A 16,540-nucleotide genomic window follows, 5' to 3' on the forward strand; every position below is an offset into this window, starting at 1 on the left:
AGATCTAATTACCTCCCTTCTCCTCATTTTTTGAGACAACATTCTAAGGAAGCCTTCTTACTCTGATTCAGGCATTTCTCCTTCTTCCAAACATCAGCTGGATGCTCTTGGCCTCCAATTAATGCCAAATACATGCAGAGACGCTTCTTCTCTAAAAAGTCAAGTGTGCCCGCAGCAATTACCCTATAATTTAAGGCTGAATCATACATCTAGGAGTGCCATGGACCCAGACTTTGGGTTTCTAAAATTACTTTTTCTAATTTGAAAGCCTAATGATAGAAGAATGGAAACAACAATTACGGAGTAAAATCTATAGTATTATGACTATGGACACATTAAAAAGTATACATATCAACACAATTGGGACAATGAATTAAGAGAAAATATTTCTGAATGAGTATGGAAGTGAGTTTGGCACTCAGACTCATCGGATGACGAGATTGTTCTAGGTTGGCAGGAGTGGCAAAAAAATGTCTAAAAAGGCATTGCTTTCAGCACACTGAAACCCACCATGCCCTGGGAATCAAAAGAGGGCACCTGAGCGGTAGTCAACAAAATACGTAGTCTCTCAAACAGCAACAAAAAATTCACAACTGCATATTATCAATTGCAATCTTAACAAAGATGCATCAGGACATCCAGAGGTACTGGATTAGTTGTAGTTTCCGTGTCACCTTCAAAGGTAGCCCCACATAGAGCGCATTGCGGTAGTCCAAGTGAGAGATAACCAGAGTATGCACCACTCTGGTAAGACAGTCCCCACGCAGGTAGGGTCTCAGCCTGCGTACAAGGTGGAGCTGGTAAACAGCTGCCCTGGACACAGAATTGACCTGTGCCCCCATGGACAGCTGCGAGTCCAAAATGACTCCCAGGCAGCGCACCTGGTCCTTCAGGGGCACAGTTACCCCATTCAGGACCAGGGAGTCCTCCACACCTTCCTGCCTTCTGTCCCCCCAAAAACAGTACTTCTGTCTTGTCAGGATTCAACCTCAATCTGGTAGCCACCATCCATCCCCCAACTGCCTCCAGACACCCATACAGGACATTCACCACCTTCACTGGTTCTGATTTGAAAGAGAGGTAGAGCTGGGTATCATCCGCATATTGATGAACACCCAGCCCAAACCCCCTAATGATCTCTCCCAGCGGCTGCATGTAGATGTTGAAAAGCATGGGGGAGAGGACAAAACCCTGATGCACCCCACAAGTGAGAGCCCAGGGGTCTGAACACTCATCCCCCACCACCACTTTCTGAACACGGCCCAGGAGGAAGGAGCAGAACCACTGTATAACAGTGTATAACAGTGCCCCCAGCTCCCAGACCCTCTAGATGGTCCAGAAGGATGTTATGGTCGATGGTATCAAAAGCCGCTGAGAGATCCAGCAGAACTAGGAAACATCTCTCACCTTTGTCCCTAGCCCACAGGAGATCATCGACCAGCACGACCAAGGCAGTTTCAGTCCCATTAACTACATATATATAACATATATAACAGCGTAGCTAATACATTTTGGAGGTGTGGAGCATTGCGTGCTGATATATTCGTATTTTTGGTCATGCCCTAAAATTGTGGTATTTTGGAAAGTTGCAATAAATGAGATTAAACTTATAAGAGGGTATGAATTGCCAGAGGCACAGTTAATTATATTGTTTAGAAATATTAAAGATCTGGTTTTACCAGTGGTGGGAAAATGATGAGTGGTCACAGGGAGACGAGGGAGAAAACTGGGAAGAGGAGGAATCTGAAGGGGTAACAAGGCTTAGTGAGCTGGGAGTCTGTGGCAGAAAAGAAGTCCAGAATCAAAGGCAGAAGCTGAAGCAGGGAAGAAGGGAGGCTAAAAGGCGGAAATGAATCCAGCTGGTGAAGAGGCACAGGTGTCTCCCCCTCCTGCTGAGACAAGCTGCTCTTCTCACTTGTCTCCAAGAACCAGAAGAAGCCTGAAAAGGGTGGAGGAGAGATTGGCAATGTGCTGTTGCTGTCTCCGTTTGCTTGGGGGGGGGACCCTAGAGAGGAGGGGACTTAGGCAGCTGTGGGGAGGCAGGGACCTTCAGTCTCAGCCACAGCTTCATGGGGGCAAGACCTACTGGAGATGAGTTGCTGTGCTCATTAGACCTGACACTCCTGCGCAGATCGTGTTTTTGCTAATAAAGAGTTCGCTCCAACTTGCACAGTGTGATTTACTGCTGGCTTGCTTCTGACAGCGGGTTTGGAAGCAGCTGTGGGACTTGGGGGTAAGGGATAAAGAGCTGGGAGTTGGCATGGCGGTAGATGGGGTTGGTTGAGTGGAGCAAGCAGGAGCAGAGCCCCTAGTAAATATAAACAACAACTTTTAATAGATGCAAATAATGGTTAATGAGTACAACGCATTAAGTCCATCTATCTCAGTAATGTTTATACCGACTGCCAGTAGCTTTTGCAAAATTTCAGATGGGGGTCTCTCCCAGGCCTACTTGGAGATTGGGGATTGGGACATTCTGCGTGCAAAGCAGACACTCTGCCTCTGAGCTTCAGCCCTTACATGAAAGATATTGTATTCAGGTTTCTATAATTTGTATTAATAGGTGTATTAAGTAACACGGTGGGCAGTAACAAAACTGCGCTGTGGGAGGGTGAAAGAAGACATAACCGCCAGAAGGAGAAAACCAGAATTCCTTCAACCTACTGTCTAGCTAGATTTATGCTTCCCCTGTGCTCAACTCTGTGGTGTTGCTTTGTGTCAACTGCAAAATTTAAACCTGCTTCTGTTCCTCATGTCACGCTCCAAGCTAAGTCAAGTTAGGCACCTGGTTCTAATTATCTAGCAGCTTGCTACCCAAGGTCACATGCCTATTTGTAGATTCCATTACACTACATACCGTACCCAGTACTTAAGGTTCTTTCCTTCCCCCCCCCCCCAATATGATGCAATTATTTTCATCAAGTTCCATAACTAAGAATATTGTGCAATTCTTCATGGACCATGTCTGGTGGATGTAAACAGTGGAACAAAGTAGATGAGTGCAGTAAAAAAAAGGACTGCAGAAGACAGAGCTAGAAATATTCCAAGTGTTCAGAAATCTGGTGCTGATGCCTAAACATTTTTAACCCAGTAAAGATTGGCATTTAATAGGTAGCCAGGGGAGAAATGATGTTGGCCAGGTCTAGATGCAGAACCTAACTTTCTCTTGGTTCCAAGAGAAAGCAGCTTCAGCCTGCGCATCCACACTTGGCCAGCGTATTTCTTACATATGTAATGGTTCAACAGCTAAGCATCAGACCCACTGGCCATGTATCCCAATAGTGAAAGTGCAGTATCACCAGATGCAAGCACATGTGCCTGGATACACCCACATAGACCCAATGAAATTAATGGACTTAAGTTAGTCGTGAGCAATACTTTTAATCTGCCTGAGTTAAAAAGCTAGTTGACTACAACCCATGGCCTCTTGAATGCTTGTGGGCGAGACTTATCAGGAGAGGAATAATGTGTGGCTCAGCAAATAGTAACATCACACAAACTTGATTCATACCAAGAATCCTTCAAAAGATATATAATACAAAAATTCATCTCAATAGATTAATGCTGAAATCCTAAATGCCCCACTGAAGTGATTGAAACTCAGTCCAATACTACCAACTTGGAAGCATTAGAATTAAAGAATCTAGTCTAAGATTGACTTGTAGAAAGGATCAAATGTGCTTCTGACAGTCCAAGTTAAGTCCGTGGAAATGGAACAGCACACAGACTGAATATAGAGATACAGTGGTGCCCCGCAAGACGAATGCCTCGCAAGACGGAAAACTCGCTAGACGAAAGGGTTTTCCGTTTTTTGAGCTGCTTCGCAAGACGAATTTCCCTATGGGCTTGCTTCGCAAGACGAAAACATCTTGCAAGTTTGTTTCCTTTTTCGTAAAACCGTTAATACCCAGGGTGTATTGCTTGAAGAGGTGCAGTTGCGACTTGACTTCGAGGAGCAACACATTGCACACGGTGTGGTAGCCTTTTCTGAGGTTTTTGAGGACTTTGCTGATTTTTGAAGCTTTTCCAAAACTTCTTTTGCAGCCGTTTGGTAAGTTAAACTTTTAAAACTTTTTTGGGGGTTTTTGGATTTTGGGTTGGGGTGTTTGGAATTCAAGGACTTGGTGTTGGGGAGAGGTTTGCAAGAATCTGGGAGCTTGTGTGGGTTTTTCCTGCATTTTTATGATTTTCTGTGACCATTGGGGCACTCTGCTGTTTTTTTTTTTTTTTAATTTCTGAGTTTGAATTTCTGTGTGGTGGGTGGCTGGGGGAACAGTTGGGGAGGGGTTTGCAAGAATCTGGGAGCTTGTGTGGGAATTCTGGAAGGACCACTTCGACATCGTCACCTGCTTGAAGATGATCACCACGGCCTGGAAAGGGATCAGCCAGAGAAATTTGAATTGTGCTTGGCACAGCCTGTGGCCGGACTGTGTGGCACCAAGTGACTCTTATGCACCAGAGTCAACAGTGGTGCAGGACATTGTTGCCTTGGGGAGGACCATGGGCCTGGAGGTCACAGAGGAGGGTGTCTGCGAGCTGGTGGAGGAGCACGACCACGAGCTGACCACCCAGGAGCTGGTCGAACTGCAGGCAGAGGCTGCGCAGGAGCAGGCCTCGCTGGAAGAGGAGGAAGCAACTGAGGAACGGCTGTCCTCCAAAGAACTGAGGGACATTTGCATGAAGTGGAAGGATGTGCAGGCTTTTGCAGAGCGGAACCACCCTAACAAGCACGTGGCACATGACCTTGCGAACACTTTTGATACGACAGTCATGTCGCCTTTCAGGGAGGTGCTGAAAAGGCGGATGAAGCAGCAGACCATGGACAGGTTCTTAAGCAAGAAGCAAAGAGTGGAAGAGGAACCTTCTTCGAGTGGTCCCCCAGAGTCTTAGAAAATGTAATGTACACTTTGTTGATTTTTAAATGTTTTTCCTGTCATATTTAGAAACTTAATTTATTGTTCCTTCAATTTTTGAAATGCTCTTTACAGTATGTGTGACTTTAAAGAGCACTTAATAAACTCTTGTTGTACCAAATTTGGCTTTGTTTGGACTTTTTTTGACCATAGGAACGCATTAATTGAATTTCAATGCATTCCTATGGGATTTCGTGCTTCGCAAGACGAAAAATTCGCTAGACGAAAAAACTCGCGGAACGAATTAATTTCGTCTTGCGAGGCACCACTGTACAAAGGTCAATGTGTATCTGGCAGAGGACATATCTGACCTCAGAAAAACAATTGGCTTAAGCTGAAGCAAAGCATACAAAAGTCAAGTGGATGGGTCAGAGGCTTGATCAGTTACAGTCTCCTATGCATGTCCTCTAACCATGTATCTGCTCCACCTGTAAACCAATTGCAGGAGGGTACAGCCCTCACTTCACTGTTGCTTATCTTTGCGTATTTGTATGCATGCCTGTGTTGGGCCTGTAGCAAAATTTTAGTTTCATAGGTGCTTTAAATCTCAGCAGAGACATGCTCACCGGAGACCCAGCACATTAATTTCATGCTTAGACTGTTTTAAAAACCGCTCCCCCCAGAATTATACAAATCCTGCTAAGCCTCTTGCTAGCTGTGTGACTGAACCCCATTGTCCTGTCCCGATAGGCCTTTAAATCATTTTGACCTGATCCTAAAACAGGAAATCTGTGATGAAGTTATAATTGCTGCATTGTTTGGGAAATAAAGTTAAAGGATTAGTCTCCCAAGCAGAAATATGTGAACAGCACTGGCAAACAATACTCTAATTAAACATGGAAAGCGGTGGAAATTCAGTGACTACCTCAGCATGCTTAGTAACATGTTATCAAGACATGTCGCTAAAAGGGCTTGTTTTAAAGCAGTTCATAAGCCTAATTTATTTGGCTCCAGCACTTTCTTTCTTGGACACATCTCAAGTACAGATCTCTGTTCAGTTTTACCCATAATGTGCCAAGAATATCAGAGTCTGCGTTTTGTCTTGATTTTTCCCTAGAGCCCCTTGACAAATCATTTGACAACCTTACAATACTTTAATTCAGCTTCTTCTTCTTTTTTTAAAAAAAAGGGAAAGCTGAACCAAATATTTCCCCCCTATTTCATGGCTTAAATAATAAATAACAACAACACTCTCCCACTTTGACTAACAAAACAGAAGTGAAACTATTCTAATAATCCTCACCAAATCACATATTGCAGCTTAGCTCTGTAGATTTATTTCCTGGTTACTTGCAAGGAGAGAAACAAAATTAAGGACAAAGCCACTTAATTCACAGGCTGCAGTTGAAACACTACCAGCTTCCAATATACTATTGTTCTTGGGATTCATTAAAAATTACTCTCTCCTGAAGATTTTTGAAAACTGACATGCCTAACATTAAGTCTGGAAATAATGAGGGAAGATATCGCATAAGCCAGAGGCAGAACTTCTGGCAGATAACTATAGACCATGGGGAAGTCTAGAAAACCGGGGATAAAATGTATTAAAGTCTCAAGCAAAGATCGATGTTTCACACACCTCTGCTAAGGACTCTTTCTGAATTCGTAAGAGTGGCATCTTTCACTCTTATGAATACTCAAGTTTTCTTTTCTGCTTTAGCACGTAAGAGTACGAAAAAGGATACCATCCCCACCATTCATGTTCCTGCATGGGTTATTGATCTGGGCATGCCTTTGAAATGAAAAGAAGGTTACAGCAATGACTTGTGGGGAAATCAGCATCCTCCTCTGAGGAGCACAGGAATTCTCTGCATCAGGAGTGATTGAATTACTCAGTCTCCAGCGGAGGCTGACTAGAAGGAGGGAAGGCCAGAAAGGTAAACAATTCAGAATGGAAATGGTTCAAAAGCACAAAAAAGCTACACTTCTTGAACTACACTTATTGAGCAGTAAAAGTTGTGTTTTCTCAATCAAGGCTATCACGCAAAACTCAACTCCAGTAAATTAGGAAAGGACTCCTATCAATTCTACAAAACAGTCCTCCTTACATAGTGGAGCCTTACCTTGCAACCTGAAATCTTGGGACTGTATAAGGAACGAACAGGTTTATTGTAGTGTAAACATTTGTAGATTAGAGTCTGCTTCATCATCCACAAAGCTTATTTCACAATAAATCTGTTCTTAAGATATCACAAGACTACTGCAGCAACTCCCGTCTCCCTCAATAAATTAACACCGTTCTGAAACTTGGGAATCACACATTAGCTGCAGAAGAACCCACTACAGCTTTAAAATAAATGTAGATGGAGGAAATGCTATCAAAGGGATCTGCAAAAAGCTTTTGATCATGCATTCTAAGTGTATTACGTAATAAGATCTTTATTTCATGTCTCTGGTGTATGCCTTTCATTTTAACATTTGAAGAGCAGGTGTACCGATTTAGTCGCAAATGAGAAAAGCAGGTTGCTGCTATGGAGACTTTTTGGTGCATGGCAATACTGGAACGTAGACGTTTCAGTCTGTTTCTATACTTATTGGCAGCAACATGACACCTGCAAGTTACTCTGCTAGATACTAAAAGAAGGAAAGGAGATGATTTCTTAACAGAGCATCTGGTAAATTGGGGGTGTTTCTCTTCCCTCATTTCTGTGGCATTTTGTCTCCTGTGGTGAGGCATCCCCCCTAATATTAGGGGTGTAGTTGGTGGGAGAACACTATGCAGTCTTCCTCTGCCCTAGAGAGGAAAGTGGCTTCTAAGGAAGAAGCATTGTCCCTCAGTGTCATGTGTGTCCTTAGTTTCCCCTATGAAGATAAAGCTTGCACTACTGGTTCAGGCAATGAGTCTATCTTTGTCCAGTGGTACCTCAGGTTACATACGCTTCAGGTTACATACGCTTCAGGTTACAGACTCCGCTAACCCAGAAATAGTGCTTCAGGTTAAGAACTTTGCTTCAGGATGAGAACACAAATCGTGCTCCGGTGGCGCGGCGGCAGCAGGAGGCCCCATTAGCTAAAGTGGTGCTTCAGGTTAAGTACAGTTTCAGGTTAAGAACGGACCTCCGGAACCAATTAAGTACTTAACCTGAGGTACCACTGTATAAAGATGGTCAGGTTATATCCCACCACTTTACATTTCAGGAGAATATGAGATAGCGAGGCCCACTCCATCGGCCTTGTGGGGATAAAGTGCCATTTGGTTTTTCATTTTCTAGAACCATCTTCTGCCAAGAGCGTCCCATTTGGTTGCAGCAGAGTGAAAGAGGAGACAAGAGAGGTCCACTCCATCAGCGTGGCTGAGACCAAATGTCATTTGGTCTCTCTGGGGTTTCCCAAACTTGACTCTCCAGCTGTTTTTGGACTACAATTCTTGTCATCTCTGAGCACTGGTCCTGCTAGCTAGGGATGGTGGAAGTTGTAGTCCAAAAACAGCTGGAGACCCAGGCTTGGGAAATCCTGTCCTAGAACCACATTCCTCATTGGCACTTCAATCTGGTACTTCTTCATACAGCACCTTGACCATGATCTGTAGCCAAGAAGAAACCTCAGCTGCACATCAAGTTTAAGGAGCAGAAAGCTTAAACACAATCCCATACCGGACTGAGCTAAAGGAACTGGGGAGGAGGCTCCATGGAAGCCAGCACATTTGCTCTAAGCCTTGCTTTGGTGCAGGGTTACATGTGAACACAGCCAATAAATGGTTCCATACTAGTACCAGCACCTTTGGACACACTCCCAGTGGCAATGTTGCTAATGGCAATGTTATCATTTTTAACACTATGGAAATAAATTCATGGAAACAGATCTGCCCCTTAGTTTTTATCTGCTCATGCATTTTTCATTTGTGTTCTAATTATTGTATGGGAGTCAAGAGGGCATCTTTATCAGGTACAACCTGAACTCTCTATCTGAAGTGGGATGCCAGCTGTACTCGAGAGCTCAGCACAGGTAACATTAAACCACACTTAAGGTTTTGCTCGTCTTCACAGTGCTTACCTTTCCCGCTTCATCAAATCTGCCCACGTGACAAAACCATTCTCGGGAACAGAACCAAGTTGGCATAATTACAGTTGGTCCATGGGAAGTAAAAACCTGAAAAGGGAGCAGCATAAAAGCACACACTATTACTATAAAGAGTCCCATTCTTAACAAGCATGTTTTACAAACTATGTGCACGACAATTTCCTTCATTGACATTAATCTAATAGCATGCATACTGTAGCAAGTGTGGCATAAACTTTTTCCCTGTTATGAGCAGTGTACACGGACAAATTATAAGAGATGCTGGGATACAATATTTCCCGTGCTTTGTTTTCCTTAGCTCAAAGCAGCAATGGATGGTGGAGGAGGAGTAAGATTAGTGGAACAAGCTGAGGAATACAATAATGTAAACTTTTCTCTGTTCTTTTCTTGCCCCCCCCTTCCCCTCCCAAAAAATCTGTATCCCCTATTAGGTAAGCAGTACCTTTGGAGGGGGATGCAGGGAGGGAATTTAAATTAGGAAATTACGACATCCACTCCCTCCACATGGGGGACATCCACTCCTCTGGCCTGACTCCTTCTACACTCGTGACTTGTTTCAACTAAAAACAAAGCAAAGCAGAACAAAACTCAAGAGTCTCCAAGCATTTTATCTAGTCTACCCTTCTAAGTCGCTGTATCCCAAGTCGTTTGTGTAGAAAACACACACACACTCCACAACACAGTTTACACAATAAATGCTATATTCTGTCCAGAGATTGATTTGCATTCTCTATGTATATTCTTGTTTCTGTGTGCAACATTTATGAAGAAGCCCTCAAATATCAACCTGACCATGGGGTTTGCTAAGACTGTTTGCTACTTGAGTGTAAGATTGAGGCTCAAGCAAACATCTTCTATTTGTTCCTCGGTGGTGTGTAGCAAGATCTCTATAAACCTTGAAGACTTGGGGTCGGAAATGGAGTTCTTGTGAATCAAGCACACCTGGGTGCTTTACTATTTGCAAAGAACATGTCAAAATTAACAGCCAATGGAAAGTACTGACTTGCATGCAAACCAAACAGAAAATATTTGAGCATGTACACACATATGAACACAGATAGCCTTTTGGTACCTGTAAAAAAGATATCTGAATGAAACTAGTGTCTTGGAAATACAATGAATGTAGCCCATAATTTGTATATTTTTTAATGTTGACAGCTTCACTGAGTAATACCAACAAAACCAGGAAGGTTTATAATCGCCCTTTTCTGCTTTAAACAAATATGTTTCAAACCTAGTGTTGAAATAAACCAGAATATCCGGATTATGTAAGGTAAACCTGTTCATTCCATTAATACAAGACCAAATGTCTAGTAAGTTTATAGACTAATCTTGTTGACAAGAAGTTAAAGAACCATGATGCACTCTGCCTTAAGTATTAAACAAAGATATTCTATGAGCTGGTTAAGCAGACAAAGACATATAAAACAAAAGGACTGCTTTCTATTCATTGAAAATGCTTTTTCCTCCATAGCCAAACAATTTATTGATGGTACCGCTAGTATTAAAACTTCTAAAGGCTAACCTTAACACCAGCTTCCTAAATCTACACTAGCATCCTTATTTTTCAAGTGATATGAAACACATAACATCTGAGGCTAAACTATGGTTTAGCACTGCAGTGGTACCTCGGGTTAAGAACTTAATTCGTTCCGGAGGTCCGTTCTTAACCTGAAACTGTTCTTAACCTGAAGCACCACTTTAGCTAATGGGGCCTCCTGCTGCTGCCGCACCGCCGGAGCACGATTTCTGTTCTCATCCTGAAGCAAAGTTCTTAACCCGAGGTACTATTTCTGGGTTAGCGGAGTCTGTAACCTGAAGCGTATGTAACCTGAAGCGTATGTAACCCAAGGTACCACTGTATATGGGCAAGCCTCAATGAGCCCAAGTGCAGTTCATATGCTCCCTTCTCCTTTTTCCATATGGCTTGGAAAAGGACTGTGACAAAGTTCAGCTGCGCTTCTACAGAATCCCAGCTTACTGTTTATGTTCAAACCAAGGATCCTAGTAAAAGACACATTGGCCTGACTCACACAACATAGTAGGGCAAGCTATGGCTTACCAGGACCAGACTGTGTGAGTGTGTGGGCTCCAGAAAAGGAGCTCACAGTTGTTTTGCTCTCCCCTGGTCCCTGAGTTGAGCTGAGCCAAGGTTTGGCTAAGCATGTTGACTGCACTGGGATGTATGGTTAAGTTCTTTCCACACTAACCATGAGCTGTAGCCAGAAAAACAAGACGGCAATAAAAAGTAGTAACCAATAATAAATGAGACAAGTATCTATAGATTTCTGGTGGCCTCCTCCCAATGCACATTGCGTGACATCACACACACATGATAGGCCCCATGTTGGGTGCAACTCAGCAACTCTGGCTGAAATTCTTGCACTGATGGAACAACTGACATAGTGCAATGCTAAGTTCCTCCCATACACCCAATATTTATTTCAAAATAATAATAATAATAATAATGGAAGCTGGGCTTATCCCGAAGTCATCTGTGCTAGATGCTAGATACTGCACAGTGCACAGCATATATAAATCAATGGCCTTGTGGATTTGTAGAAAAATGCACGACTGCTCTGCACTTCCTGATTTTTGCTGAAATGCTATTCATGGAAACCCTTCTGGCTGCCACGAAGGTCTTCAACATACTCTGTTTCTTGCAGCTGACATTCTGCAAACTGGCAGGACAAAGCTTTCCGAGAAGAAAATAGTCTAATTGTGAGGCAATTTTAACAATTTAGGGTCATAATCTGTTAAACCATTTAGCCCTAACAATTTCATATTGTCAATGTGTTTCTTTCTTAAGACCGAGCAGCCGCAGCTCTCTGGTTTTATGGTTTAATACAGTCTGTGCTCACTAATCATTCTTAGCGGAATCAATACAAATCCCAACATAGAATGTTCAGATCCCAGAATGAAAAAGGCAGCAATTGTATTAATCCTGAAAGACCCACAGCAGAAAAGAAGGCCTTGTGATAGTCAACTGCCTCAGGACAATTAGCAATACATATATATTTGAGGCCACACAGGTGTGTCTCGAGATGATATAATCATCTCACAAAGAAAGACAGCTTAGGAACAGTAAGGGATGCTCATCCGTTTGTAGTTAATCACCAGGGAGATGACTAGTAAATTAAAATAACAACATAACTACAGGTGACGTGATACTTTACTAGACCGCATTCACTAATACATAAGGGAAAGGATAACAATCCCTAAGCCTACTGGAGCAAAATACTACTTCAGCAACCTTAAATATGAAAACAGATTAGCTGTGAAAAATGAACAGTAATCTATGATTAGACAAATCAAGGATATATATATATATATATTTGTTTCTTCACAAACAATGATCCATGGAAACTTCAACAGAGATTCCTTGCAGTACATGAAACAATATGAAGGGAAAAGGAGAGTGGATCTTCAGATATGAGTTTCAATCAAGAAATACAACCTAATTAGCAGAACAACTATAAATGAATGAATCACCCAAAAGGCACCAGCTCTGAGGTTGATTTTCCAATTATTCCAGAAAGCAAAAGAGATCCATGGTACCCAAATGCCAAGACACCCACCATAAAGTACATAACTTAATGTGATTGCACACTTCCCCAACCGGCAGCCACAAATCTGGGGAGCCCTGAAGGTTAGGAGTGTTATGACCTTCCAGGAATTTTTTACTGCTGAGACACACTCTCTCCCCCATATGGTAGAGTCTGGCTCTCATCATGTACTACACTTACGAAGCACAGCACCAAGTCAGGTTCTTCTCCTGACTCCAAGCTCTCATATCCCAAGAAGCTTATGGGAACATTCTTGGAATCATACTACTTGGAAACAGCATAAAAGCTCAGTGCTGGAGAGGATGAATGGCATTTTTCATGTTAACGCTGGAATGGAAGCACCCAACAAATCTTAGTTATCCTCCCAACCATGGAGAGAGGGAATCGTAACGGGGCGGGGATTGTCCCTCAAGTTGTTCTGATGTATCTGAGGTACCCTGTGGTAATGATCCCTACTTCCTCTCCAAGGTCACGAGGGAACCCTGGGGGTCACAATGTTCTCCAGAGGGTAGCAGAATACTCACCATGTTGAACATAAATGCATACATCTGACCTATAATACAATATGCTCTTTTACAGTGGCCTGAAATAATTCTGTCAACACTGGACTGAATGATGATCCTCAACATCTGCCCAACTGTCACAAACCTGAATACAGAAACATACGCAAAGAATCAACAAGACAAAACTGGATGAAAAGTGAGTTCAGACATAGGCAGGGATTCTGGAAACAGACTGACAGTGTAAGGTACTCAAACGAAATGTGGGCATAAAATAGAGTGTAAGAAGAAGCTGCAGGTCATATTTTTATGTTTTATTTTAAAAATGGAACTCACAAAATTCTAGTACCACATTCTGATCAAACCACAGACAACTCATCTGGGGTCCCATTCAAAATCTGTTGGATTACAGTTCTATAACTGTTTCTGTAGCATAAACATTTAAATATTTCACTCTGAATAATAATTAGAGTCATAGAAATAACTTTGACCGAACAGAAGAGGGAGCAGTTTTATCAGTCAGGCACACTGTGAATCATGCATGTCAGGGTAGATCAATGAAACCATTCTTGGCAAGAGTTTGAATAAATCACATTTATTATGTTCAGCCCACACTATGACTAGGAAAAAAATAATGTTTCTTTACACGAAGATACTCAGTAAGTTTTTTTTAAAAAGCATAGTCAAATTTATACATTAAAATAAGCACCCCACATTAATAAGCAAGCTGATTACAAATACTGTACATACGTAAAAACATTTGCCACAATCCTATGCACACTGATGCAGTACACAGACTCAACTGAAATAAATGAAATCTATAAAAAAATTAACCAAGACTAAAATGACACCAAAAGGGTCCAAGTGTTATGAACAATGACTTAATCACTGGAACAGAGATCATTTCTGAAAACATTCACAGAGACAAACCCCACTTTGAACAAAACACCCTATGTAATACAGACTGTACTATTTCATAGCATAGATGGATCCTGGACAGTACCCCATATCAAAGTGAAGTATAGGGAGTTTTCTGTAAATCTCAATGCTGAGCTTATCCGTTTCCTGTCTCACTCCTTAATCTCAATGAGAAATGAGTCCCAGCACCCTCATTGGTCCACTAAAAATATTAACAATTCCAACATACTACATGAATTATTCCATATATACACATATATTCTGGGGTGTATGGGGTAGCGTGGGTAGATAGATAGACAGGCAGGCAGAACAATGTACACACACTGTAGAAGTATAGGTGAGCATAGGGCTTGACTTTTAGACTTATGTATATTAGATATACTTTTGCATACAATTTTGGATATATTGGTCAATTTTCAAATACCCAGCAATGTATGAGCAGCTTGGATGTAAAACAAATGCTCAATATAAGAGTCAATCCAGTGACAGCAAAGCTTAATCATGTTACAGCTGTCAGATTCTGTGTATAAATCCACTTAAAATGGATTCTTCCTCTATCCCTAGTGAGGAAACACGTGTCTGAATGCCCTGTTCAGAGAAATCGGCATGTTAGAGAGAGAAAATCTAGGTCAGATCCCTTTTCTTTCATATGCTAACTTTTCTTGTCAAGGGAGTTTTATGTGTGTTTGGGGGGGGGGGTTAAAATGTGATTCCTGCACTCCTTGCAGTCTGAATGCAGTGCAGTCTCATGTGGGCTGTGCTGTGGGCTATTTTTAAATAGGCTGTTTAGTTCTCAATTTGGGAAATCAGGTTAACTTTATTTTGAGGGGAACTTAAGAGACTTGGTTTTTTTCATAGAGTAATTAGCACCTTTCAAGCAGTATAACCCGTGCAGATGTCAAATTTCAGAGCTGTGGACACTTCCGCTTTGGGGCACTTGTATGCAATCAATGTGTGCATACTGGGAATCCTGTAAATACTGAGCAAATTTCTGAAGGGTAAGAGTGCAAGCTGGCTGCCATTCTGTCACGACAATAGCCACACCTGCAGCTCCAGGGTCTCTTCTGAAGCTGAGAGTCTAAGCTATGTCTTGACCTTGAGTGAAGCAGTGAGCTCCCATTGTCTGTCCCAGCTTCTGTCAGCCTACAAGTTTGAAAGCATACCAGTGAAGGTAGATAAATAGGTACCACTGCTGCGGGAAGGTAAACGGCGTTTCCATGAGCTCTGGCACTTGTTATAGTCCTCCACGCACCAGTAGCAGTTTAGTCATGCTGGCCACGACCCGGAAAGCGGTCTGTGGAAAAACGCCAACTCCCTCGACTTGAAAACAGAGAGGAGTGCTGCACCCCATAGTCACCTTTGACTGGACTCAACTGTCCAGGAGTCCTTTACTTTACCTTTACCTTTTACCGGAGCTCTAAGTGCAGACATCTAAGAGGGTCTGCTCCATTAAGCAACGGAAGGCCAGACTCCTAGTACAGTTGTACCTCGGGTTACAAACACCTTGGGTTACAAACACTTTGGGTTACAGACTCCGCTAACCCGGAAGTAGTACCTCAGGTTAAGAACTTTACCTCAGGATGAGAACAGAAATCGCATACCGGCAGCCCAATGGCAGCGGGAGGCCCCATTAGCTAAAGTGGTACCTCAGGTAAAGAACGGTTTCAGGTTAAGAACGGACCTCTGGAACGAATTAAGTACGTAACCAGAGGTACCACTGTATAACATCTACCGTTAGTCAATCTGGAGGCTTCACTCTGACTGCCAATCACAATAACTAATGGTCCACAGGCATTTTCCTTTCTCTACCTAACTAGATACCCGAGACCAATTTTCATACAGTCCTGGGTTAGGCCCCTGACTCAGAAAGTCCCATTTCAAGATCTGCATACCCCATTATTCTCTACAATGAAACTAGAGTATTGCTGAGAGTGGAACATTCCTAGGGGCACCACTATCAGCCCCCATTCTCTATTATTGCCTCCCCCTCAGAACACTAAGAATATTCCAACTGTTCTGACATTCATTACATGATAATGATATTTATTTCACTGCTCTAAAAACAAGTTGTTTCTTATTTGGCATTTGGGAGGTCAGAGCCCTAAGCACAAAGGGTTCTAAATTGCATGGGAAGCCTCACTTCAGGCCTTCCTCTCTCAGTGCACAGAAGGTGGTAGAATGAGGTGATGTGGGTACAACAAAGTTTGAAGGCCCTGCTGTTACTGTACTTTTAATGGGTTTGTAAACCATGCAGAGTCCTGCATCCTGGCCAGGCCACAGCTCTCCTGACACATTATTTGGACTGGAGCTGCAGTGTGAAGATACAACCTTGGAAGAGACAGCGTCGCCTTGGTGGGTCCCAAGACTCAGCTACATTGCCAAAGCAAGAACACTTTATATGTTGATGCATTCTAACACTGTGACACCAGATGGTGCTGTGGAGTTCTGTTTTTGCTTACTCGATTTCTCACACACAGTTTGAGACACTTCTTTGACGGGTCTAGATCCAGAAAAAGAGCCAGTTTGCCACCCACCCACACATTGGCACGCGCGCAGACACACACAGGCTGAGAGCCTCAGCTGTGCCCCTGCATCCTGCCCAGGCCTAAACAAATACAGTGGT

The 16,540-nt window shown here is 42.7% G+C and overlaps 1 protein-coding gene across 5 annotated transcripts in view; it reads right to left on the minus strand.

The window, feature by feature from the left end:
• Positions 1-16,540, minus strand: part of B3GNTL1 (UDP-GlcNAc:betaGal beta-1,3-N-acetylglucosaminyltransferase like 1) — a 166,154-nt gene that overhangs the window by 38,694 nt on the left and 110,920 nt on the right. For all 5 annotated transcript variants that reach the window (XM_080993952.1, XM_080993953.1, XM_080993956.1 and 2 more), the window contains one exon: positions 8,907-9,002. In XM_080993952.1, coding sequence (XP_080850078.1) covers positions 8,907-9,002 — 96 coding nt within the window. The remainder of the gene's footprint in view (positions 1-8,906; positions 9,003-16,540) is intronic.

This window comes from Podarcis pityusensis (genome assembly GCF_964106645.2).
Source record: "Podarcis pityusensis genome assembly, chromosome: 2".
Lineage (NCBI taxonomy): Eukaryota > Metazoa > Chordata > Lepidosauria > Squamata > Lacertidae > Podarcis > Podarcis pityusensis.